A 25043-nucleotide genomic window follows, 5' to 3' on the forward strand; every position below is an offset into this window, starting at 1 on the left:
ATGTGATATATGTCATCGGCAATTAAAGAAATATTTCTGTACTTTGTCTACAATTGATTTTAATTAAAATTAATTGCTGTTCCATTTGTCAAGAATAAGTTTGCGTACAGCACTTAATTAAGTTGCGCGTCAGTGCCTGAATAACCCTAACGTAGACGTATTTTGACTTGGGTAAGGTTATCTACTGTAGGTTAAAAACAGATTTCTCCAACAGTAGCCAAAACGGGCAGACACAGGCATTTTGTCGCGGCATCATTTGTGGACTCACGTTGTGCAAATATATTTAAAAGTATATACAAATCTGCCACATCTAAGAAGCTGGCCCCGACGACTGGGTCTCTAGTAACGGTCCACAGCAAAATGTTGCGCACAGCAGTAGACTGCCTTGCAGTCGCTTATCGCATTCAAGATAACAACTGCGCGACAGATAAATCTACCATAAAAGGGGCAGCACAGTCAATAAAACCTTCTCAGTTTACATGCAGCTCCATCTATAACAACTTTGAAGGAATTTGAATACGAGAGGACTTCATCATGTGCCTGCCCAAGCGAGTCAGCGGAAGCGCCATCCAAAGCGTGGCCACAGCCGTGGGTGGGTAAATCTTATTTATATATTAATATATATGAATAAGCTTGAAATATCCAATTGAATTTTTTATTAATTTTTAATTTCTTAGGTAATTTGCTTTGCTTCAACTTTGGCATTCTCTTTGGTATTACACCCGCTCACATGAGTCTATATGAATCGGATCAACGAACACCCCTTAACACAGTCACAGATCCAACAGGAACTGCTCTGTTAACTGGTTATCTCTTTCTAAGCGCTGCAGTTGGAGCTGCCGTGTCCGGCTGTCTGGCTCTTCGCATTGGCCCCAAGTCTGTACTACTCTGCAGCGGACTGCTCCAAATAGTAAGTCCCAACATTCACTTGCACTTAATCTTAATTAAGTTTTCATATACGCAAAGAATTGACTTGATCGGTTAAGCTGTCGAATATGAAAGCCATAGAGTAGTAGGTATCGTTCTTGAACTGTGGAACTGAGATATAGTAAGCGACTGAATCAGGACTGTGACAGAGGCGATTCATTACTGATAACTGATCGAAGCTCTATCTACATTAGAAATGTTGCTCTTTCCTTTTAATCAAACTCTTTCGTCAAAACCAAAAATGATTCGCATCTCTCCCATTCTAGTTCAGCTGGTTCACCATACACTTTGGTTTCGATATCGTGCACATCTATGCCTCGCGTATGTTTGGAGGCGTGGCAGCTGGTGCTGCACTCGTAGTGCTACCCATTTTCATCAATGAAATAGCGGACACTCGAGAGAAGGCTGCTCGTTTGACATTTACAATGGAACTATGGCGTACTTTGGGCATCCTTCTTGGCTTTGTGCTCGGTTTCTATTTACCCTATGATTATGTCAATGTTGTCGGCTGCCTGTTATCCTGTGTGTTCTCTCTGTGCTTTCCGTTCGTGCAGGAGAGTCCGCATTACTACATGCGTAAAGGTAATCTACAGGCTTTAGAGAAGTCCCTTCGCTGGTATCGAGGCATACGAGACATAGATGATCGCGAGAAACCCGAATACCTACAGGAACTAGCCGAATTTAAGGCAGAGATGAAAGGAGAGGGCAAGGGCATTGGCTCAGAGCACTACTCGCGCAGCTATATCATCCGTCTGATCGGTGTTAGTTTCCTACTAACAATCTGTGCCAAGTTGAGCGGCGTCTTCGTGGAGCTGAACTATGCCGCCGACTTTCTTGGTCGCACTGGCTATACGATTGAGATGAACTATGTTGTGCTCTCCATATCGCAGTGTGTGGGTGCCTGCTTTGCTCGACTCGTCGGCCCTAAAATGCCTCGCAAGGTAAAACCATTTGCTGTCCTTTAGCGTTTCAGTTTGAATTCATCTGCTGGTTTCTATCAGGTACTGCTGTGTCTCTCCTCGCTGCTTGCTGCTCTTCCAGTCATCGCTTTGGCCTTTTTCAAGCAATTCCATGAGAGCTGGGCTCTGGGCATTTGGTGTGAACGTTATTTGCCCATAATCTTGCTTGCTACTCAGCTATTCTTTGTCAGCTTTGGGCTCTATCCTCTGGCCGCTGTCGTCAGCAGCGAAGTGCTGCCCACAAAGGTAAGAAATAATATTGATAAGATTGATGTATTTGCTTTATTTTTACAGGATTATAAACTTGTATATATGAGGTTAATTATTCTGATTGATTTACTAGCTAGTTGATTGGCTAAAATATAGTTTCTTTGACTGATTTATTAACTGATTGATAACTGGTTGATTCACTGATTGACTGCTTGAAAATTATCTTGTTGATTTAATGATCGATAGACTACAGATATTAGACTCATAGACTAGACTTTGGCAAGCTAGCTCACTGATTGAATGACTTTTGATTGAAGCATTGCTTTACCAACTGATTGATTGTCAGAATGATTAACAGATTAACTGGTTGATTGTTTTATATTCCCCAGAGAGTATTAGATAGTCTGTTATAGCCAACAGTCAGAACTATATTTTATAAAATTCCAAATTGCGACGCATTTCGTATCAGTCAAAAGCCAATGCTGTGAATTGATGCATTGCTGTGCAACTCAGTTTTTAATTAACCCGCTTTTTATGCCTCTGGAATGTTTTCACATTGTTCGCTGAGGTTCACTTTCAAATGGCTGGAAATTTTTAATTGAATAATATGAAAAATGCGTAGCATACTTTTCATGGCAGCGAAACTATTACTTTATAAAATTTAACGGAGTTAAATTACATTTTATTTAAACTTCTTAAATTTCATTTAATTGCATCTAATAATATCAAAAATTATGCAAATTCAATTGAGTTAAATGTATTGCATTTATTTGTATAATGAAATTAAATTAAATAAGTTATTAAATTTACAAATTTTGATTTCAGTTTGACGTTTTTTTTATTTTTTTATTTATTTTTTTTAAATGAAGTGTACAACCTATACAATCAAATTTAGTTAGGAACTAGGAATTAGGGCCAAACCTCAGTCACATGAGGAATTAAAAGTCGATAGTTTACTGCATTCCCATCGTGTTGGCAAAGCCTTGACGTTTAAGTCGTCTTGGGGGTATGGCAGGGATTAGATATCTTGCGAGTAGGCTTCGGTGTCATTGCAATCTTTTCAAGTATCTGCTTGTAGCAGCTTAAGGTCTCTTTCGAGTTTAATTGAATCGAAAAAAAAAAACTTAATTGAATTAATTAATTAATTTAATTCAGTTAAATTACAAAAATATATGAATATAAAATATATATTAAAATTGTAATTTAATTAAAAATAATATATAAAGTAATTATATTAATTTAACTTAATTTTTTAAAATTTATAATGGTTTTTTAAATTCAATTTGTATTAATTGAATTACATTTTAATTAATACAAATTGAACTTAAATTCCATAACTAACTAATAAAAATTACACTTCATTAATCAACTTCCCTAAAATATGCTATATTTATATAGATTATTTTTATAATATGCATAATTAAATTAATTAACTTCAACTAAATTTAATTAAGAATTATGTAAATCTATGTTTAATAACTCAAATTGACGTGGTAGGGTATGTGGCAGACTTATTTACTCGCCCATCAGCTTAACATACTTTAAGCTATTTGCTACAAATACGCAAAAGTAAGACTTTTCATACGTCGAAACTTATGTACTTAAGAACTTATGCTCACGTCTTACTGTTGGCAACCTTTAATAGCTTTTTAATAATTTATTATTCCAAATGGCTTTTCATAGCTGCATGACTTGCTCTATTCACTGGCATCGGGCGTTGCCTGGTTGCTGCTCTTTGGCATGATTGAGGTGAGTGAAGTGAAGCATATAATAATTCCTGGAATCAAAGAGTGTTTTCTAAAGGCTTTCAATGCGGTTAAGTCGCCGATTGGACCTGGTCTGGTGCTCTATCTCTGGGTGTTTGCAGCCGCCTCCATATTCGTGGGCCTCATTTCGTTGCCTCTATTGCCGGAGACACGCAACCGCCGTCCGTCATCCGTGCAAAGGGAACTGGGCTATGTGGGCCAAGAGGGCGTAGCCAAGGTGGCAAGCGCCATCAATGGACACATTTCATCGAGCATCTGAACAATAAAATTACAATTAAGCTAAATATAAGTAAAGCACAAGTTAAATACGAATGGCGCTTGTTTTTCTTTTAATTTGATTAAGCTCATTAATGTGTTGTATGTATGTATCAACATGAAAACTGATTCGAGGTGGCGCCAGCCCTGATGAAATTCACAGTACCGTATGCGCACGATCTCAACTTATCTAATCTAGCGTCAAATTTCTTTATTGCATAGAATATTCTGGTAATAGTTGAAGTGACATTAGTAGGTATTCAAAACCAGCAAAAGGGAAAACAAATCATAACAAAAAAAAAAAACAACTATCGCAATCATTATCATAGCCATGGAATAAAAAAAGATGGGAAAATTTCCAAAGGCAGCTGTTTTTTCTTCTGCTGCCGCGGGCGGATAGAGAAAAGAACTGACTTGGCAGACTTGAAGGACAAAGATGCCTAGAAAAGAGTCTAGGACATCGTCGAAAAGGTATTGTGGGAAGCAACACAGATGAAAATGCCTAGCTAGAGCACCATCCTCAAGGTGCTGGGTCCCAAATGGGTCAGCAAATGACCTAATCATTGTGTAAATCATGGTTTTTGTTATAAATCATTTGCTATTATATAGACAAGCAAACATTTTTGGTATATTTATAAAGAAATTTCGCAATGAAAAGTAATACTTTCTCTTTCCTCTTTCCACAATAGATAGAAGTGCTCTTCATCTCTTGTTTGCTCCCCTCTGATTAAAATTTAGAATATTCGTAGCACACATACAGAGCGCTTAATCTTTGGGCTACTGATATGAGAGAGCGCCATGAAAACGTGATTAAAGCACAGCAGCAACTGCTCGGCAACTAATTCAGACTAGAGTTCTATGACAATGACGTTCCTCTGTGTTCCTCATTTGCTATTTAAAACACATATCACAACAGCAGAAATAGTAAATATATAATTTGAAGGGGAAAACAAATATGAATAAAGCGCAGTTATGTTTGATAAAACGAAATTTCAATTCTCTAGCTGCTTTATGCCAACTGTGTTTATGCATGAATCCATATATGTCTTTTATCTATCATTTATATTTAAATTTCTTACTAAAACTTAAAAATTATAGATTTTTTTTCATTTTTCATTTCCTTAACTTATGATTATATTTTTTAAAATTGTCAATTGAACTGAATGAAATAAAGTTGGATTATTAGTATTTATTATATTCTCCAGATATAAAACTTAAAATGTAATAAAAAAATGAAATAAAATTTCCATCAATTTAGCCCTTGGACCCACCTAGTTCCTATAATCCACTCACATTTCTCTGTCTCTGATAAGTAGGGTACAAAATGAATTCAATTATAATGACAGTAGTCGACGAAACAAAGCGTATCGACAGTCTGAACTGGATGCAAATAGAATATCTCTAGTTGTTGTTGATGTTCACAGTTTCAGTTTCAGCTGAGAGTTGAGAGCTGGGAGCATAACAGTTAAGTGATAACAACAATCCGTTCAGTTTGTTTTCCCATATGTACGCGTGCTGTAGCTCTGTATCTCCGGTTGGCTTCACAATCTCTAGGCGTTATGTGTGTGATTTTAATGACATATATAAAAGTAATCAGGCAGTAACTGCGACCGGTTAGTTCGCCACGAGCACTTCCCCAGGCAACAGAAGCCAAACACTCAACACACCTGCTAAAAGGATAATGAAATTAAACCTGTGATAATTGGGTAAAAAAAGTGCAACATGGACTCAAAAGGCAGTGTGAAGTTCCAATATCTGGCTGCAATATTTGGTATGTAAATGATTGCTTTAGCCAAAATAAAACCAATCTTTTATTAAAGCTAAAACATGAAATGGAAATAATTGATTAAGTTCTTATATGTGTGAGTGCATCTGAACTGATTCAGCAACTCTTAATACCTAGAATAAATTCAAATAAAATACGTGAAAAAAAAACAGAGATTATTAAAAAGGCTTTACTTTATTGAAACATACAAATATAATCGGATTAACACAATTAAAGGGCACAAAATGCGCAAAAATAATATTTTTTGCTACCCAATCAAATGAATGAATCAATCATTCGTATTATGTTTATAAAAATGAGGCAAAAACAAGGAATTTCAAATGTAAATTTAAAGAATTTCATGGAAGCAGCAGTTGGACTTATCTCTTAGGCATTATTAGCCTATAGAAACAAATATGTATATACGTACATAAGAAAAAAAAAATATATATACATATATATATATATATATATTTGATACATAATAAATGGTTAAATAATAATGTTATGAATAACAATTATAATATTTCCATGCGTCATTTATCTGCATATTTAAAACTTCATAAAAATTCAGTAGTCATATATAAAAATATCTGTACATATCTACAACAGCTATCAAGTAGAGGAATTACAAAGTTATTAAAGTCTTGCTTGTTGACACAACTTAGTTAGGCTTTCAAAGGGGTTACCTGTCAGGAATGAAATTATCTTTGCAATATGCTCTATGTATAATTCATAAAATATTAAATAATAAAAATATTTTTCTTAAAATTTATCTGTTTTATTATTTTTCTAAGCATATATAGATCAAGCAAGATCTTAGATAACTTTTTATGTTTTGGCGTTGCGTAGGTTCTAATCCTGCTGTCGTACTGCCGATTTTAATTTGTTTATTTTTATTAATTAAAAAACGCAGATAGGACTGGGATCAGGGTATCTCCTAATCGGGCACCCCGACTAGGTTTTCTTACTTGTTTTCTATTCAGCTTTTTGGAATTTTTTGCTGCTTTCCTCATTTTAGTAAATATTGTTTCCATTTCCTTCGGCGCTTATTGCGGCTGGCCTTCGGCCAGTTTCCTGGAGCTCAGCAGTAGCGCCAGTCCCTTGGAGACGGGTCCGCTGAGCAAGCAGGATCAGGGCAATGTGGCATCGGTTCTCTGCCTCGGCGGTCTAGTTGGGAATGTATTCTTTCTCTGGTTGGCGGACAAAATCGGTCGCAAGAACTCGATGCTGTGGGTGGCATTGCCTTCGCTGGTAAGCAAAGTGTAAACTACAATTTACGGCTTCGCCAAATTATTTTTGTTTCAGCTGGGCTGGATTGGGATACCATATGCACGAAATCCCACGCATTTGATAGCCGCTCGTTTTTTGGGTGGAGTGGCAGGTGGCGGCTGCTTCGGTGTGATACCCGTCTACACGGCGGAGCTGGCAGAGGACACGTGGGTATCAGTCAAGGCTTAGATTGTTGTTTTCATTAACCAATTTATCGGCTTTTAGCGTGAGAGGCGTCCTGGGCACACTACTGGTGCTCACCTGCAACTTGGGCGTTCTGTTTGCCTTCATACTGGGTTACTTCTTCAACTATGCGACTGTCGCCTGGGTCGTCTCTACCCTGTCCATAGTGTTTGTGGTGTGCTTCTGGTTTATGCCCGAGACTCCGCAGCACTTGGCACAGCGACATAAGCTGTCAGAGGCAGAGGACGCCCTGCGCTATTATCGCAATATACGCGCTCGTCCTTCCAAAGAGCTGAGCGAGCAGCTGCAGCTGGAGCTGCACAAGTTACGCGCTCCCGAAAAGCCAGACGACGCAGACATCGATGACACTGCCGTAACGTGGGCGGACTTTGGTAAGGTTTCCTTAACACTTAAACACTGAGCTGCGAGCAAACTTAGTTTAGTCCAAAGTTAGTTCTATAATTGCTTAGCCTCAAGTCAGATGAAATGATGGCAATTCAGTCGTTAAGCTCTTAGTTAAATTTTAATTTCACTTGGCATTTCAATGGATAAACTGCAAGCTAGTCTGAGCATTTCAGTTAGTAGTTAAAACTTGTTCCTATTCCACCTGCAGTTGTTGAGTTCTTGTATAAAACTTCTTTTCAATTGGTAAGTTTCAAATTAGGAGTGGTTTTGGCGTTGAGCTTCTAGCCTTAGCATTGATTTAACCCTAAGCTGTCTTTAAAGAGTTTAGCTCCAATTCAGACGTAGTTTCTCGTCCAATCCTTAGACTTTTCTTTTGTTGTTGAGCTGCGATGATTAGCGTTTTCTTCAGTTCATAACCTGATTATCTCTCTCAATTATTAAGCTTCCTCGCCTGTAACTAAGCCAAACGAACCTAATAATTTTTTTACAATTTTCAGCCGATCGAAAGACGCGAAAGGCCTTACTCATTGGGCTGGGCTTGTTGATGGCTAATCAAGGCTGTGGCTGCTTTGCTATGCTCAACTATACGGCAATGATCTTCGAAGAGTCCGGCTCCAGTCTGCCGCCCACAGTCTCCGCCATTATTGTGGGCGTCATTCAGCTGGTTGGCTCGTATGTGTCCACTCTGCTAGTGGAGCGCGCAGGTCGCAAGCTTCTGCTGCTCGTTTCCGCGGTTGGCATTTGCCTCAGCCAGCTGATCATGGCTAGCCACAGTTACATGAAGGTGCTCCAATATGATACGTCCAGCTTCGATTGGGTGCCCATTGCTGCGTTCTCTTTCATGCTGTTCATCGCCTCGTGGGGTCTGTTGACGCTGCCTTTCCTCGTCATCTCTGAGATACTGCCGCCCAAGATACGCAGCACGGCCATCATGGTGCTTATGTCCGTGCTTTGGCTACTCTCCATGCTGACCATCAAGGTAGGTCCCCGGTGCTTGGCTCGATCTTCAGCGATATTAAGGATTCTTTCATTCCTATAGCTCATTCCACTGCTGACCGCTGCATGGGGCATGCACGGGACTGTGCTCTTCTTCGCCTGCTGCACCCTCGCCGGGACCTTGTTCATTGCCATATTTTTGCCAGAGACGAGGGGCAAGACAATTGAAACTATTTTGGCTAGTTTGTAGTTAATTCATTTTAGTTAATTATTAATTGTTTTCTATTTCTACTCGTCTTACAACATTAAATATTATAGGCATCTTACACGATCAAGTGCACTTAAACGAGTATACATTATATAAATGCCAGACAAGTGGCGTCTTTGTCATAAAATTAGTCAAGCGCAACAATCTGGCTAACTGTCTGCCCGTTGGCCAACAGCTTCCCCTTGAACTTAACTTCTGTGTTCGCGCCTGTCTGCGACTTACAAATGCCCTCTTTGATTAGATTAAAAAGTTCTTGCTAGAGAAACTATTTTTATAACCTGAAGACAGCTTCATTTATTCTGTGCAGGTGCTCAGAAGAGATTAACGATTTTGATTATCTGTCTGGTATTGTGAGAAAGAGCGAGAGAGAAAGACAGTGATGGGAAAAAATAAGAGGCATAGAGAATAATCTATAGAAATGGGAAACGAAAGAGGGCGACAAACAAATTAACAGAGAAAGGGATAAATATAGAAAAAGAGAGAGCAGCGATAAAGAGAAACAAACAGGGGAATAGAAAGTGGGAGAAATAGAGACAGAGATATAAGTAGTTAAAGATTTAAATGGAAATAAAGTGAAAGAGAATGATTCATAGAATGAGCCAAGAACATTAGCTTAACATAAATATTAATTTTAAAGTCTACTTTTAGGGGATTATCACTTCAGGATGATAAGTATGATGTTAAATCAAATAATAACTACAGATATATATATATATATATATATAAATATATATATAGTTATATAGTTTTTTGTTGTTTTTATTATTTATATTTGCTTCTGTTCTGTTTTCTAAAAAATCATCAAATTCAATTTACATTTCATTTACATTTATATTGAATTTTTTGTATGATTAAAGGGGGAGGATTAGGGGATTAAAGTGAGGGCTTAGGGGGTATAACAATTTGGGGGATTCCGCTATGACGATGTGGAAGGTCCAGCGGATTTATGGAGAGAGAGAGAGAGACTTCGAACACTTCGTCGATTTTCTTGCTTGTGTGGGCAGTGTTTTAGGCTGTGTAGTTACTAGCTGGTAGTTTTACTAGCTGATGAGAAGCTTAAATTTAGTTAGTAACCCAATAATAAATTACATTATCTTAAAAACCCTATTTCAACAAAAGGGTATAGAACACCTGGCACACCTACGATGCTAGTCTTGCTGTGCGCCTGTTTGTTCGCCTATCCGTATATCCGTCTGCTCATATCATACAGAAATTTAAACATAGGCATAGACGTATACACCATGTGGAGATACACATGAAGTCATCTCTCGACAACAGGCAAAGTTAAGTAATGGAAGATTTTTTATCTTATTTTAGGGCTTACTTTTTAATTATAATAAGTTAGACAACATTATAAAATGTAGTCTTTGGCGTTGATTACGACACGTGCCTCTACGTTTGAGTGGGCATCGCAGAGGTTTACTCCCTGAGTTTCAAATTGAGCTGGGGCAGTTCGTTGAGTTACTAAAGCATTTCTGCTGGCTCTGATGAGCAGTGTCTGGGCAAGCTGCAATAAATAAGTTTTAACTTAATCTCAACCTGCACAACTTTTGCTGAAAGTATCAAAAATTTCTTATCTATTTTCATTTTCATTTCATTTCATTTTGGATAAAGATTAGACTGAAGAATGTCTTTCATCTGGTGCTTTTACTTCAGTCAATGGTATGCGATCAAACACAATGGCAGCGGGCACAGTGGCTGAGCTCTCGGATAGTCTACTGAATGGCAGAAATCGTTACCAGTTTCTAGCCACATTTCTAGGTGAGCGAGCAGCAGAGTGATTACTTAAGAAGTCCATTATGGCACCTCATTATCTAGTGAATATATCGCCCTTTGTTTATGGCATTGGCATTGGTTGGATGTCGCCTGTGATGCGAGCTTTGCAGACGCCAGACTCACCCCTCAGCTTCGAGGTATTTGTGGAGGAAGTATCTTGGATTGGCTCGCTGATAGGTATTGGCAGTCTTGCGGGAAATATACTGGCCGGCTTTCTGCAGGATCGAATCGGCAGGAAGCCTATTTTGTTAGCTCTGGCTGTGCCGAATATGGTGAGTAGGTGGAGACAACTGGGGTTCAGGCGGACGGCCACTAATTGACATTTGTTTATCAGTGCTTCTGGCTGCTATCCTACTTCGCACAGAGCGTGGAGTATTTGTATATAGCTCGCTTTTTTGCTGGCATTACAGGTGGCGCTGGCTATGTCGTTCTACCCATGTTCGTTAGCGAAATATCAGACGCCAAGTAAGCGAGCATAAAGCTCTACCATCTATATTAGTATACTTCATGATTTCCTCACAGAGTCCGAGGTCGCCTTGGCTCTATTCTGCTGCTCTCGGTTAATATTGGCATTCTAGTGGGCTATATCCTATCCACAAATGTTGACTATTATCTGGCACCTTTCTTTGTCCTACCCCTTCCCATTTGCTATTTCATAAGCAATCTGTTTCTTCCCGAGACGCCGTTCCACTTGATCAACAAAGGCAAATTTGGAGCTGCTGAAAAGTCTTTCAGATACTACAAAAATATCAGGGAGGATGACAAAAGCTCCATGTTGGAGTTCGAGGATATTAAACTGAAACTGACCAAGGAGAGGACATTGAATGTGAAGGGCTTGCATTACAAGGACTTTGGTATGAAGTAAATACTCTACTTGGCCTTCGATATATAACTCTCTTCCCTTGTTGCAGTTGCTCCACCTGCTTTGAAAGCATATGCCATTGCTACAGTACTGATATTCGCCACTGAATTTACGGGCACCTTCTGCTTTGCTTCGTATATGTCGGATGTTTTTGCTCTCTCACATACCACCTTGGACATAGGCATGTGCACCATTATCATCGGAGTCATTCAGATCGTGGGCACCTATACGACCACATTGATATGCGACAGATTTGGTCGCAAGATATTGCTCTTGATCTCCAGTCTGGGCTGTGGCATTTGTCTGGCTGCCTTCGGCTCCTTCACCTATTTTGCAGAGCGCTACGATCTCTCCTCAGTTGGCTGGATGCCTCTGCTGCTGTTATCCTTGGATGTGTTTGTTTGCAATATTGGTCTGGTGGGAGTGTTGTTTGTGGTTCTAGTGGAAGTAATGCCAGCCAAGGTAAGTCCATATTCAAACTACTCTAACAGAGATCTGTTCTATGCAAACCTTTTTATAATTTAGATACGCTCGGTTGCTGTTTCTGCATTTGTGATCGTGCTTAGCATCACGGTCTTCGTGTCTCTTAAGATCTTTCCTCTCTGCATGCAGTATTGGGGCATATCGATCACCATGTGGAGCTCGAGTCTTGTTGCATTTGTTGCCTTCGTCTTTTTTCTGTTCTTTCTGGAAGAGACTAAAGGAAAATCAATGCTGGATCCCTAGATATATTATGAAACTAAACTTTTATTTATAAATTATATATATATATCTTATATAAAAATAAGAAAAATACTGGAAATATGTAATCTAAAATATGAAATCTAAAAGTTAAGCAAATCTTATGCAACAAATTGAGCTAGGGGGAAGTTGTTTAGCGATATTCAAAATATTTTCTAATATATTCATTTTGAGACCCGATTCTTTACTAAACACGATTTGATAGTTGACGCACTATTCGGACTTTTAGTTGTTTAGCTTTTTTCGTATTTTAAATAAAAAATGCCAGCTGATATGTCTGGCTGATATGTCTATAAGAAATAACCAACTTCGACTTTTAGGCGAATATGATATTGCCTTGGTGAATACTCACTTACAGTTCCACTGCAGCGTCAATAACAACAGACGAAGGTTGATTACAGATTACATCCTCTGGGTCGCCGAGGACTCAGATGAAACTGAAAGACAGTAGAAAAGAATAGATTAGAATAAGGAATTAATACTTAAGACCCACTGACTAGCTATGGTATGGAGTCTAAAAGTAGTTGTGAATACTTGTTTAATATTTATAAATTAGCTCAAAATATTGGCATTCTCCATTCTGCCACATGACCTTACTTAACTGTAGCTTTTTCGAGAAGAACGCAAATAGAGGAACTGTCATAGGTTGTTGGCCTTATGAAATATTACAAATCTAAACAAATATTAGGCTCATAAAATGAAAGAGCAAATGTCTCGACAGTTTAATATGATTATAATATATATTTCTCTTTTATTCATTTGTAATTTACGCCTGAGAGTCTGATAGAGACTGACAGCCTTGTCGCAGAGGAGAGACAAGCCTTCTTTTTAAACACGCCATTTCCGATAGTATACAACACCTGGAAAATAGACCCAGGAGGTAAAGTAAATCTTATCATTCACGCCTTTCATGGCTTTAGTGGCTTTCCTTGTGTAATTAACGCTCGCTCAGCCAACTTATCTTTATGGCAGCCATTAAGTATTGTCTGACTCGCTTAAGCACAGATCTTTCTAATGTGATCTACCATCTGGGCCGTGAAGACTCCCAGAGCTGGTAATACGAATGCAATAGACTGTGTCCATACGATAATGGCTTTATAGTTAGCAAAATATCAATTAAACTCGTTTAGATTTAAAGGCTACAAATGCTTAAAGTCGCATTCGTCGACGGGCAGTGTAATTGCTTGGAGGTCTTCAAATTTGTATTCCAATGACAAAATTAAAGCAGTATTCGCTCTTGAATGAGAAGACGCGCTACCAGCTGCTGGCCACTGTCATAGGTAAGTTTCGTTGGCATCGGAGGCTTGGACTTTAGCTTAAGATTGTTTTAGTCAACATTATAACATTTGGCCATGGCGTGGGCGTCGGCTGGCTGTCGCCCACCTTGAGCAAGATCCAAACACCCGACACGCCGCTCGACTTTCAAGTGGACATCGCAGAGATTTCCTGGCTGGGCTCCATGCTGGGCTTGGGCAGTCTCTTCGGCAACTTGACAATTGCCTTTCTGCTGGAACGAATGGGCAGAAAGTTTTGCATCTACCTACTGGCAGGACCTTATGCGGTAAGTCGTGTCTGTCAAACCCGGGCGCTTCACTCGAACAACATGCTCTTTCAGTGTCTCTGGATTCTCATCTACTGCGCCTCGAATGTGTACTACTTGTATGTGGCTCGCTTTCTGTGCGGCTTCACTGGGGGCGCTGGCTACTTGGTGGTGCCCATCTATATCAGTGAGGTGGCTGACAGCAGGTGAGTGTTGGGGCCATATCTCTTTCTCTCTATCTTTATCACTTTATATGCTATAAATCCATTTATAGCTGCCTCTCTGTACCTTTATCTTGTTGTGTTCATATATATGGTTTGTATACCTTGCAGCATTCGGGGGTCCTTGACTTCTATGGTCATGCTGTCCGTCAACTTGGGCGTACTTGTTGGCTATATACTTAGCACCTACCTGGCTTACCACATCGTGCCGTTCCTGGCCATCATCTTGCCCATAGCTTACTTTACAGCCAATCTCTTTCTGCCCGAGACGGCGCCATATCTACTGAGACGAAGTCAATTGAATGCAGCTGAAACTTCCTTTAGATACTATCAAAATCAGAAAAGGGGCATGGAGCAGGTCTCCAAGGCGAACTTCGACGAACTGCGATTGGCCATAGACGCGCAGCAGGCACAGAGTCATGCTGCCCTAACATATAGGGATCTGAGTAAGAAATCCATCGATTCTATGAATACTATTCCATATATTCAATTTATATTAGTCACCAAGACCGCCTTGAAGGCCTTCGCAGCTTCTATCGTTCTCTCCACGGGCTATCAGTTCAGTGGAATCTTCAGTTTCATCAACTATATGTCCACCATATTCGAGGCATCGGGCTCTATTCTGGATGTCAACATCTGCACCATTATCATTGGCGTCGTGCAAATTGTTGGCGTCTACACCTCGACCATCCTCGTGGACATTATTGGACGTCGCATCCTGATGCCTCAGCCAGCTGATCATGGCTAGCCACAGTTACATGAAGGTGCTCCAATATGATACGTCCAGCTTCGATTGGGTGCCCATTGCTGCGTTCTCTTTCATGCTGTTCATCGCCTCGTGGGGTCTGTTGACGCTGCCTTTCCTCGTCATCTCTGAGATACTGCCGCCCAAGATACGCAGCACGGCCATCATGGTGCTTATGTCCGTGCTTTGGCTGCTCTCCATGCTGACCATCAAGGTAGGTACCCGGTGCTTGGCTCGATCTTCAGCGATATTAAGGATTGTTTCATTCCTATAGCTCATTCCACTGCTGACCGCTGCATGGGGCATGCACGGGACTGTGCTCTTCTTCGCCTGCTGCACCCTCGCCGGGACCTTGTTCATTGCCATATTTTTGCCAGAGACGAGGGGCAAGACAATTGAAACTATTTTGGCTAGTTTGTAGTTAATTCATTTTAGTTAATTATTAATTGTTTTCTATTTCTACTCGTCTTACAACATTAAATATTATAGGCATCTTACACGATCAAGTGCACTTAAACGAGTATACATTATATAAATGCCAGACAAGTGGCGTCTTTGTCATAAAATTAGTCAAGCGCAACAATCTGGCTAACTGTCTGCCCGTTGGCCAACAGCTTCCCCTTGAACTTAACTTCTGTGTTCGCGCCTGTCTGCGACTTACAAATGCCCTCTTTGATTAGATTAAAAAGTTCTTGCTAGAGAAACTATTTTTATAACCTGAAGACAGCTTCATTTATTCTGTGCAGGTGCTCAGAAGAGATTAACGATTTTGATTATCTGTCTGGTATTGTGAGAAAGAGCGAGAGAGAAAGACAGTGATGGGAAAAAATAAGAGGCATAGAGAATAATCTATAGAAATGGGAAACGAAAGAGGGCGACAAACAAATTAACAGAGAAAGGGATAAATATAGAAAAAGAGAGAGCAGCGATAAAGAGAAACAAACAGGGGAATAGAAAGTGGGAGAAATAGAGACAGAGATATAAGTAGTTAAAGATTTAAATGGAAATAAAGTGAAAGAGAATGATTCATAGAATGAGCCAAGAACATTAGCTTAACATAAATATTAATTTTAAAGTCTACTTTTAGGGGATTATCACTTCAGGATGATAAGTATGATGTTAAATCAAATAATAACTACAGATATATATATAAATTAATATGTTGCTGGTCCAGCGATGAACTAGGCGTCGGTGGCAGGTCCAGCGTTGATCGGGTATTTATAGTCTTAATCAATAAGTTGCTGGTCCAGCTATGAGCTAGGCGTCGGTGGCAGGTCCAGCGTTGATCGGGTAATTATAATCTTCTTATGATGATTATGTTGGAGGGTTTGACTTCACCCCCTTTTCTATTAACTGGCCTTGTGGCTCAGCAATGATCAGAAATATAACAATTTGATTACGGCGGTGTGCCGGAGTAGTGCGGGTTTATTCTTCAAACTTCAATGCAAAACTGATTTTTAGCTACATAGAATATTTCACTTAAGCTAAGCCAAAACTCGCATCACACCACAATGTCATGGTCGGCAAGCCGACTCAGCAATCTTAGGCAATAACGGAAACTCTTGCAGTAAACAAAAGTATCTGGTTACCGCCGCTGACCATTGCAGTTATAGCGCGCTGATACAAAGTATGCAGTGTCGCAATTGCGAGGGCTGTTTCTTAACTTACGAAACACGCGATAGCGAGGGTTGGTTATAAACTTATGAAATACCCTATATTAAATGTTATGTGTTAACTACTCCCCCTTCAAGTGTAAGGCCGCCCTCGGCCGACCCAATTCCGGCGACGACTTCTCGTAATTGCTTCGCAGACTTCCTTGCGTCGATGAACCGCCAAAGGGTGAGGCCAATGCAGATTAAAGCACAGCATATACCTCCAATGATGAATGCCACACGATAAGCTTGATCAGTTCCGGCGTCTTTCTTGAATTGCTGTATCTCCTCCAAATTACGTTCATTTAAACGATGAAGATAAGGGAGGCTGAGGACATCTTGGCTGGCAGTGATGTTCAGCAAGGGAGAGTTGGCAATGCCCGGGACTCTATTGCGTACGTTGTTGTGGTTGTAAAACAGAGTCCCGTTGATCGCGACTCGGTCCCCGAACGTAATGAGATGCGTGCCGTGTACTTGGATTTCAGTGCCGTTATCCACCTGGATCCTTGCGGACCCGTCGTTAAGAATGATGATTCCATCATCTACGTGGGTGATTATTTCCAGGTTGCTCGGCTGGATTTCACAGTGTGCCGTGCCACCTGCATGGAGCTCTTTGGCACATGAACTCTCTAATGCCAGACGACAAAAGGTGGCTCCAGGTGAAGCGGTGCAACTCTGCAGTGTGTGGGTTTTTCCATCGCATTCGGCTATGACGTTGTCAGGCAATCGCAATATGAAATTCTTGTGAATGACAGGATAAATCGTAATTTTTCTGCAAGCTTGTTTAATGTTGGGCGCCAATTAATATGTTGCTGGTCCAGCGATGAACTAGGCGTCGGTGGCAGGTCCAGCGTTGATCGGGTATTTATAGTCTTAATCAATAAGTTGCTGGTCCAGCTATGAGCTAGGCGTCGGTGGCAGGTCCAGCGTTGATCGGGTAATTATAATCTTCTTATGATGATTATGTTGGAGGGTTTGACTTCACCCCCTTTTCTATTAACTGGCCTTGTGGCTCAGCAATGATCAGAAATATAACAATTTGATTACGGCGGTGTGCCGGAGTAGTGCGGGTTTATTCTTCAAACTTCAATGCAAAACTGATTTTTAGCTACATAGAATATTTCACTTAAGCTAAGCCAAAACTCGCATCACACCACAATGTCATGGTCGGCAAGCCGACTCAGCAATCTTAGGCAATAACGGAAACTCTTGCAGTAAACAAAAGTATCTGGTTACCGCCGCTGACCATTGCAGTTATAGCGCGCTGATACAAAGTATGCAGTGTCGCAATTGCGAGGGCTGTTTCTTAACTTACGAAACACGCGATAGCGAGGGTTGGTTATAAACTTATGAAATACCCTATATTAAATGTTATGTGTTAACTTATATATATATATATAAATATATATATAGTTATATAGTTTTTTGTTGTTTTTATTATTTATATTTGCTTCTGTTCTGTTTTCTAAAAAATCATCAAATTCAATTTACATTTCATTTACATTTATATTGAATTTTTTGTATGATTAAAGGGGGAGGATTAGGGGATTAAAGTGAGGGCTTAGGGGGTATAACAATTTGGGGGATTCCGCTATGACGATGTGGAAGGTCCAGCGGATTTATGGAGAGAGAGAGAGAGACTTCGAACACTTCGTCGATTTTCTTGCTTGTGTGGGCAGTGTTTTAGGCTGTGTAGTTACTAGCTGGTAGTTTTACTAGCTGATGAGAAGCTTAAATTTAGTTAGTAACCCAATAATAAATTACATTATCTTAAAAACCCTATTTCAACAAAAGGGTATAGAACACCTGGCACACCTACGATGCTAGTCTTGCTGTGCGCCTGTTTGTTCGCCTATCCGTATATCCGTCTGCTCATATCATACAGAAATTTAAACATAGGCATAGACGTATACACCATGTGGAGATACACATGAAGTCATCTCTCGACAACAGGCAAAGTTAAGTAATGGAAGATTTTTTATCTTATTTTAGGGCTTACTTTTTAATTATAATAAGTTAGACAACATTATAAAATGTAGTCTTTGGCGTTGATTACGACACGTGCCTCTACGTTTGAGTGGGCATCGCAGAGGTTTACTCCCTGAGTTTCAAATTGAGCTGGGGCAGTTCGTTGAGTTACTAAAGCATTTCTGCTGGCTCTGATGAGCAGTGTCTGGGCAAGCTGCAATAAATAAGTTTTAACTTAAAGGAGGATTAGGGGATTAAAGTGAGGGCTTAGGGGGTATAACAATTTGGGGGATTCCGCTATGACGATGTGGAAGGTCCAGGGGATTTATGGAGAGAGAGAGAGAGACTTCGAACACTTCGTCGATTTTCTTGCTTGTGTGGGCAGTGTTTTAGGCTGTGTAGTTACTAGCTGGTAGTTTTACTAGCTGATGAGAAGCTTAAATTTAGTTAGTAACCCAATAATAAATTACATTATCTTAAAAACCCTATTTCAACAAAAGGGTATAGAACGCCTGGCACACCTACGATGCTAGTCTTGCTGTGCGCCTGTTTGTTCGCCTATCCGTATATCCGTCTGCTCATATCATACAGAAATTTAAACATAGGCATAGACGTATACACCATGTGGAGATACACATGAAGTCATCTCTCGACAACAGGCAAAGTTAAGTAATGGAAGATTTTTTATCTTATTTTAGGGCTTACTTTTTAATTATAATAAGTTAGACAACATTATAAAATGTAGTCTTTGGCGTTGATTACGACACGTGCCTCTACGTTTGAGTGGGCATCGCAGAGGTTTACTCCCTGAGTTTCAAATTGAGCTGGGGCAGTTCGTTGAGTTACTAAAGCATTTCTGCTGGCTCTGATGAGCAGTGTCTGGGCAAGCTGCAATAAATAAGTTTTAACTTAATCTCAACCTGCACAACTTTTGCTGAAAGTATCAAAAATTTCTTATCTATTTTCATTTTCATTTCATTTCATTTTGGATAAAGATTAGACTGAAGAATGTCTTTCATCTGGTGCTTTTACTTCAGTCAATGGTATGCGATCAAACACAATGGCAGCGGGCACAGTGGCTGAGCTCTCGGATAGTCTACTGAATGGCAGAAATCGTTACCAGTTTCTAGCCACATTTCTAGGTGAGCGAGCAGCAGAGTGATTACTTAAGAAGTCCATTATGGCACCTCATTATCTAGTGAATATATCGCCCTTTGTTTATGGCATTGGCATTGGTTGGATGTCGCCTGTGATGCGAGCTTTGCAGACGCCAGACTCACCCCTCAGCTTCGAGGTATTTGTGGAGGAAGTATCTTGGATTGGCTCGCTGATAGGTATTGGCAGTCTTGCGGGAAATATACTGGCCGGCTTTCTGCAGGATCGAATCGGCAGGAAGCCTATTTTGTTAGCTCTGGCTGTGCCGAATATGGTGAGTAGGTGGAGACAACTGGGGTTCAGGCGGACGGCCACTAATTGACATTTGTTTATCAGTGCTTCTGGCTGCTATCCTACTTCGCACAGAGCGTGGAGTATTTGTATATAGCTCGCTTTTTTGCTGGCATTACAGGTGGCGCTGGCTATGTCGTTCTACCCATGTTCGTTAGCGAAATATCAGACGCCAAGTAAGCGAGCATAAAGCTCTACCATCTATATTAGTATACTTCATGATTTCCTCACAGAGTCCGAGGTCGCCTTGGCTCTATTCTGCTGCTCTCGGTTAATATTGGCATTCTAGTGGGCTATATCCTATCCACAAATGTTGACTATTATCTGGCACCTTTCTTTGTCCTACCCCTTCCCATTTGCTATTTCATAAGCAATCTGTTTCTTCCCGAGACGCCGTTCCACTTGATCAACAAAGGCAAATTTGGAGCTGCTGAAAAGTCTTTCAGATACTACAAAAATATCAGGGAGGATGACAAAAGCTCCATGTTGGAGTTCGAGGATATTAAACTGAAACTGACCAAGGAGAGGACATTGAATGTGAAGGGCTTGCATTACAAGGACTTTGGTATGAAGTAAATACTCTACTTGGCCTTCGATATATAACTCTCTTCCCTTGTTGCAGTTGCTCCACCTGCTTTGAAAGCATATGCCATTGCTACGGTACTGATATTCGCCACTGAATTTACGGGCACCTTCTGCTTTGCTTCGTATATGTCGGATGTTTTTGCTCTCTCACATACCACCTTGGACATAGGCATGTGCACCATTATCATCGGAGTCATTCAGATCGTGGGCACCTATACGACCACATTGATATGCGACAGATTTGGTCGCAAGATATTGCTCTTGATCTCCAGTCTGGGCTGTGGCATTTGTCTGGCTGCCTTCGGCTCCTTCACCTATTTTGCAGAGCGCTACGATCTCTCCTCAGTTGGCTGGATGCCTCTGCTGCTGTTATCCTTGGATGTGTTTGTTTGCAATATTGGTCTGGTGGGAGTGTTGTTTGTGGTTCTAGTGGAAGTAATGCCAGCCAAGGTAAGTCCATATTCAAACTACTCTAACAGAGATCTGTTCTATGCAAACCTTTTTATAATTTAGATACGCTCGGTTGCTGTTTCTGCATTTGTGATCGTGCTTAGCATCACGGTCTTCGTGTCTCTTAAGATCTTTCCTCTCTGCATGCAGTATTGGGGCATATCGATCACCATGTGGAGCTCGAGTCTTGTTGCATTTGTTGCCTTCGTCTTTTTTCTGTTCTTTCTGGAAGAGACTAAAGGAAAATCAATGCTGGATCCCTAGATATATTATGAAACTAAACTTTTATTTATAAATTATATATATATATCTTATATAAAAATAAGAAAAATACTGGAAATATGTAATCTAAAATATGAAATCTAAAAGTTAAGCAAATCTTATGCAACAAATTGAGCTAGGGGGAAGTTGTTTAGCGATATTCAAAATATTTTCTAATATATTCATTTTGAGACCCGATTCTTTACTAAACACGATTTGATAGTTGACGCACTATTCGGACTTTTAGTTGTTTAGCTTTTTTCGTATTTTAAATAAAAAATGCCAGCTGATATGTCTGGCTGATATGTCTATAAGAAATAACCAACTTCGACTTTTAGGCGAATATGATATTGCCTTGGTGAATACTCACTTACAGTTCCACTGCAGCGTCAATAACAACAGACGAAGGTTGATTACAGATTACATCCTCTGGGTCGCCGAGGACTCAGATGAAACTGAAAGACAGTAGAAAAGAATAGATTAGAATAAGGAATTAATACTTAAGACCCACTGACTAGCTATGGTATGGAGTCTAAAAGTAGTTGTGAATACTTGTTTAATATTTATAAATTAGCTCAAAATATTGGCATTCTCCATTCTGACCTTACTTAACTGTAGCTTTTTCGAGAAGAACGCAAATAGAGGAACTGTCATAGGTTGTTGGCCTTATGAAATATTACAAATCTAAACAAATATTAGGCTCATAAAATGAAAGAGCAAATGTCTCGACAGTTTAATATGATTATAATATATATTTCTCTTTTATTCATTTGTAATTTACGCCTGAGAGTCTGATAGAGACTGACAGCCTTGTCGCAGAGGAGAGACAAGCCTTCTTTTTAAACACGCCATTTCCGATAGTATACAACACCTGGAAAATAGACCCAGGAGGTAAAGTAAATCTTATCATTCACGCCTTTCATGGCTTTAGTGGCTTTCCTTGTGTAATTAACGCTCGCTCAGCCAACTTATCTTTATGGCAGCCATTAAGTATTGTCTGACTCGCTTAAGCACAGATCTTTCTAATGTGATCTACCATCTGGGCCGTGAAGACTCCCAGAGCTGGTAATACGAATGCAATAGACTGTGTCCATACGATAATGGCTTTATAGTTAGCAAAATATCAATTAAACTCGTTTAGATTTAAAGGCTACAAATGCTTAAAGTCGCATTCGTCGACGGGCAGTGTAATTGCTTGGAGGTCTTCAAATTTGTATTCCAATGACAAAATTAAAGCAGTATTCGCTCTTGAATGAGAAGACGCGCTACCAGCTGCTGGCCACTGTCATAGGTAAGTTTCGTTGGCATCGGAGGCTTGGACTTTAGCTTAAGATTGTTTTAGTCAACATTATAACATTTGGCCATGGCGTGGGCGTCGGCTGGCTGTCGCCCACCTTGAGCAAGATCCAAACACCCGACACGCCGCTCGACTTTCAAGTGGACATCGCAGAGATTTCCTGGCTGGGCTCCATGCTGGGCTTGGGCAGTCTCTTCGGCAACTTGACAATTGCCTTTCTGCTGGAACGAATGGGCAGAAAGTTTTGCATCTACCTACTGGCAGGACCTTATGCGGTAAGTCGTGTCTGTCAAACCCGGGCGCTTCACTCGAACAACATGCTCTTTCAGTGTCTCTGGATTCTCATCTACTGCGCCTCGAATGTGTACTACTTGTATGTGGCTCGCTTTCTGTGCGGCTTCACTGGGGGCGCTGGCTACTTGGTGGTGCCCATCTATATCAGTGAGGTGGCTGACAGCAGGTGAGTGTTGGGGCCATATCTCTTTCTCTCTATCTTTATCACTTTATATGCTATAAATCCATTTATAGCTGCCTCTCTATACCTTTATCTTGTTGTGTTCATATATATGGTTTGTATACCTTGCAGCATTCGGGGGTCCTTGACTTCTATGGTCATGCTGTCCGTCAACTTGGGCGTACTTGTTGGCTATATACTTAGCACCTACCTGGCTTACCACATCGTGCCGTTCCTGGCCATCATCTTGCCCATAGCTTACTTTACAGCCAATCTCTTTCTGCCCGAGACGGCGCCATATCTACTGAGACGAAGTCAATTGAATGCAGCTGAAACTTCCTTTAGATACTATCAAAATCAGAAAAGGGGCATGGAGCAGGTCTCCAAGGCGAACTTCGACGAACTGCGATTGGCCATAGACGCGCAGCAGGCACAGAGTCATGCTGCCCTAACATATAGGGATCTGAGTAAGAAATCCATCGATTCTATGAATACTATTCCATATATTCCATTTATATTAGTCACCAAGACCGCCTTGAAGGCCTTCGCAGCTTCTATCGTTCTCTCCACGGGCTATCAGTTCAGTGGAATCTTCAGTTTCATCAACTATATGTCCACCATATTCGAGGCATCGGGCTCTATTCTGGATGTCAACATCTGCACCATTATCATTGGCGTCGTGCAAATTGTTGGCGTCTACACCTCGACCATCCTCGTGGACATTATTGGACGTCGCATCCTGATGCTGATCTCGACGTTAGGCGTTGCTCTGGGTTGCATCGTCTTCGGCTGCTTCACATACTCTGCCCAGTTCTACGACTTGAGCTATCTTAATTGGGTGCCATTAGTGCTGATGATAATAATAATATACTTGGGTAACATTGGACTGATTGGACTGTTCTTCGTGGTGCTTGTGGAACTCTTTCCAGCCAAGGTAGGCTCAACTCAATAATATATGATATATCTTTACCCATTATCTTCTCTTTCCAGATACGTTCTCTGGCCACTTCCATGTCGGTGGTGTTTCTAAGTGTCTTGGTTTTTGGCACATTGAAATTATTTCCGCTTCTACTCCATTATTTTGGCATATCGGTCACCATGTGGTTCTCGGCTGCTTCCAGTCTGCTGACTTTTGTATACTTCTTGTTATTTCTGCCAGAGACTAAAGGCAAGTCCATGATTGAGGATTGAGTCTTGCATATTTGTGCAGGGAATAATAAATTCATGTCAACACACACAACTTTTGCTGGGTGGGAGTAGTAAACAAAGTTCGTACCTGGCCTTAGCTGTTGCTGGGACAGCGTCACTCCCATTCTAGAGAATACACTACATTTCAGTCGAATCAGTCAGAGATATAAGCTTCAACTAGCAAAGTACTTGAGCCTTCGAATAAACTGCTGCATCGCAGAAATCATCATCTCTTCCTATTCATTTTTCTAGCTGAGCTACTCGCTTAAGGCTTAGTTGATGCTTGAGAGGATTTACAGTTGGCTCTTCGCTTCGCTGGGAAATACTTTTGAGATCAGTGAAACTCAAATGTAAATATTAAAGTCGACTTTCAGGAGCATGCGATATGGCACTCGTAAGTTTTCATCAGAAGTAAGACAAGATAATAACCAGACACAGATAAAAGCCATATACGACCTGACCTGCCCCAAGTTCAGCTCTTTCGAAAACAACGCAAATAGTGGAACTGTCACTCGTTGTTTGCCTTATGAATTTACTAGAAATCTTGGCCCATAAAATGAATGAGCAATTCTGTTGCCAGTTTTACTTACTTGGAACTAAAGTTTTACTGGCCAGATTATAGTAAAATATCTCAATGATGCGCAAAATGTAAAATTCTGTGGGCTATTTCACAATGCATTTAAAGTTCTTTTTAAAAATCAATTTATTACTTGGACAAATATTTTGCAGATTGCTTTGAAGTACTGAGAATATTCAACAAGCTTTTAATATTTTCTTTTGTGTCTGATCCATTTGTTTAGAAGTCTTACTCATCTCAGTTTTAACCCATTCCTAATTGAATGACTAAACATTATTCTTAAATTGATTTAGGTATAGAACTAAATATTCACTGCTGTTTCAGAGTAGAAATT

General features: G+C 40.2%; 6 protein-coding genes across 8 annotated transcripts; all 6 read left to right on the forward strand.

The window, feature by feature from the left end:
* The first annotated feature begins 31 nt into the window (after nucleotides 1–31).
* On the forward strand, nucleotides 32–4168 carry LOC111596132 (facilitated trehalose transporter Tret1). Of its 2 annotated transcripts, none has more exons than XM_023310205.2 (7): nucleotides 32–171; nucleotides 475–592; nucleotides 678–910; nucleotides 1194–1868; nucleotides 1929–2132; nucleotides 3780–3845; nucleotides 3900–4168. In XM_023310205.2, exons 2-7 carry the CDS (start codon nucleotides 535–537, stop codon nucleotides 4119–4121), a joined length of 1458 nt encoding a protein of 485 aa, XP_023165973.1. In that variant the 5' UTR covers nucleotides 32–171; nucleotides 475–534; the 3' UTR covers nucleotides 4122–4168. The 2 variants fall into 2 exon arrangements, with proteins under 2 accessions (XP_023165973.1, XP_023165974.1); XM_023310206.2 differs by having other exon boundaries at nucleotides 486–592.
* Nucleotides 4169–5619: 1451 nt separating this feature from the next.
* Nucleotides 5620–9504, forward strand: LOC111596125 (facilitated trehalose transporter Tret1). The gene is made up of 6 exons (XM_023310195.2): nucleotides 5620–5888; nucleotides 6904–7136; nucleotides 7191–7321; nucleotides 7380–7729; nucleotides 8240–8721; nucleotides 8782–9504. The coding sequence occupies exons 1-6, from the start codon at nucleotides 5840–5842 to the stop codon at nucleotides 8926–8928; spliced, it is 1392 nt and encodes a 463-aa protein (XP_023165963.2). The 5' UTR covers nucleotides 5620–5839; the 3' UTR covers nucleotides 8929–9504.
* Nucleotides 9505–10554: 1050 nt separating this feature from the next.
* LOC111599391 (facilitated trehalose transporter Tret1-like) lies at nucleotides 10555–12310 on the forward strand. Its single transcript, XM_030223373.1, has 6 exons — nucleotides 10555–10707; nucleotides 10765–10994; nucleotides 11057–11187; nucleotides 11245–11576; nucleotides 11634–12046; nucleotides 12110–12310. The coding sequence occupies exons 1-6, from the start codon at nucleotides 10611–10613 to the stop codon at nucleotides 12308–12310; spliced, it is 1404 nt and encodes a 467-aa protein (XP_030079233.1). The 5' UTR covers nucleotides 10555–10610.
* A 1148-nt stretch (nucleotides 12311–13458) lies between these two features.
* Nucleotides 13459–15912, forward strand: LOC115482944 (facilitated trehalose transporter Tret1-2 homolog). Its single transcript, XM_030223342.1, is given in 7 exon segments — nucleotides 13459–13605; nucleotides 13657–13886; nucleotides 13941–14071; nucleotides 14198–14532; nucleotides 14587–14809; nucleotides 14811–15045; nucleotides 15106–15912. Coding segments are annotated over 7 exon segments (1371 nt in total). The 5' UTR covers nucleotides 13459–13535; the 3' UTR covers nucleotides 15253–15912.
* A 3528-nt stretch (nucleotides 15913–19440) lies between these two features.
* On the forward strand, nucleotides 19441–21196 carry LOC115482947 (facilitated trehalose transporter Tret1-like). The gene is made up of 6 exons (XM_030223374.1): nucleotides 19441–19593; nucleotides 19651–19880; nucleotides 19943–20073; nucleotides 20131–20462; nucleotides 20520–20932; nucleotides 20996–21196. Exons 1-6 carry the CDS (start codon nucleotides 19497–19499, stop codon nucleotides 21194–21196), a joined length of 1404 nt encoding a protein of 467 aa, XP_030079234.1. The 5' UTR covers nucleotides 19441–19496.
* Nucleotides 21197–22332: 1136 nt separating this feature from the next.
* Nucleotides 22333–24181, forward strand: LOC115482945 (facilitated trehalose transporter Tret1). Of its 2 annotated transcripts, XM_030223351.1 has the most exons (6): nucleotides 22334–22484; nucleotides 22536–22765; nucleotides 22820–22950; nucleotides 23077–23411; nucleotides 23466–23878; nucleotides 23935–24181. In XM_030223351.1, exons 1-6 carry the CDS (start codon nucleotides 22415–22417, stop codon nucleotides 24133–24135), a joined length of 1380 nt encoding a protein of 459 aa, XP_030079211.1. In that variant the 5' UTR covers nucleotides 22334–22414; the 3' UTR covers nucleotides 24136–24181. The 2 variants fall into 2 exon arrangements, with proteins under 2 accessions (XP_030079210.1, XP_030079211.1); XM_030223350.1 differs by having other exon boundaries at nucleotides 22333–22484; nucleotides 22536–22950.
* The last annotated feature ends 862 nt before the right edge of the window (nucleotides 24182–25043 follow it).

The sequence above is a fragment of the Drosophila hydei genome, unplaced genomic scaffold (genome assembly GCF_003285905.1).
Source record: "Drosophila hydei strain 15085-1641.00,03,60 unplaced genomic scaffold, DhydRS2 tig00000172-arrow-pilon, whole genome shotgun sequence".
Classification (NCBI taxonomy): domain Eukaryota; kingdom Metazoa; phylum Arthropoda; class Insecta; order Diptera; family Drosophilidae; genus Drosophila; species Drosophila hydei.

Coding starts and splice junctions, on each gene's coding strand:
- LOC115482947 (XM_030223374.1), top strand. CDS start 19,497: ATGCGATCAAACACAATGGCAGCGGGCACAGTGGCTGAGCTCTCGGAT. Junction 19,881..19,942: donor CTCTGGCTGTGCCGAATATG/GTGAGTAGGTGG, acceptor TTTGTTTATCAG/TGCTTCTGGCTGCTATCCTA. Junction 20,463..20,519: donor CTTGCATTACAAGGACTTTG/GTATGAAGTAAA, acceptor CCCTTGTTGCAG/TTGCTCCACCTGCTTTGAAA.
- LOC111599391 (XM_030223373.1), top strand. CDS start 10,611: ATGCGATCAAACACAATGGCAGCGGGCACAGTGGCTGAGCTCTCGGAT. Junction 11,188..11,244: donor AGCGAAATATCAGACGCCAA/GTAAGCGAGCAT, acceptor ATTTCCTCACAG/AGTCCGAGGTCGCCTTGGCT. Junction 11,577..11,633: donor CTTGCATTACAAGGACTTTG/GTATGAAGTAAA, acceptor CCCTTGTTGCAG/TTGCTCCACCTGCTTTGAAA.
- LOC111596132 (XM_023310205.2), top strand. CDS start 535: ATGTGCCTGCCCAAGCGAGTCAGCGGAAGCGCCATCCAAAGCGTGGCC. Junction 1,869..1,928: donor GCCCTAAAATGCCTCGCAAG/GTAAAACCATTT, acceptor GGTTTCTATCAG/GTACTGCTGTGTCTCTCCTC. Junction 3,846..3,899: donor TGCTCTTTGGCATGATTGAG/GTGAGTGAAGTG, acceptor TGTTTTCTAAAG/GCTTTCAATGCGGTTAAGTC.
- LOC115482945 (XM_030223350.1), top strand. CDS start 22,415: ATGACAAAATTAAAGCAGTATTCGCTCTTGAATGAGAAGACGCGCTAC. Junction 22,485..22,535: donor GCTGCTGGCCACTGTCATAG/GTAAGTTTCGTT, acceptor AGATTGTTTTAG/TCAACATTATAACATTTGGC. Junction 22,951..23,076: donor AGTGAGGTGGCTGACAGCAG/GTGAGTGTTGGG, acceptor TATACCTTGCAG/CATTCGGGGGTCCTTGACTT.
- LOC111596125 (XM_023310195.2), top strand. CDS start 5,840: ATGGACTCAAAAGGCAGTGTGAAGTTCCAATATCTGGCTGCAATATTT. Junction 7,137..7,190: donor GGGTGGCATTGCCTTCGCTG/GTAAGCAAAGTG, acceptor TTTTTGTTTCAG/CTGGGCTGGATTGGGATACC. Junction 7,730..8,239: donor CGTAACGTGGGCGGACTTTG/GTAAGGTTTCCT, acceptor TACAATTTTCAG/CCGATCGAAAGACGCGAAAG.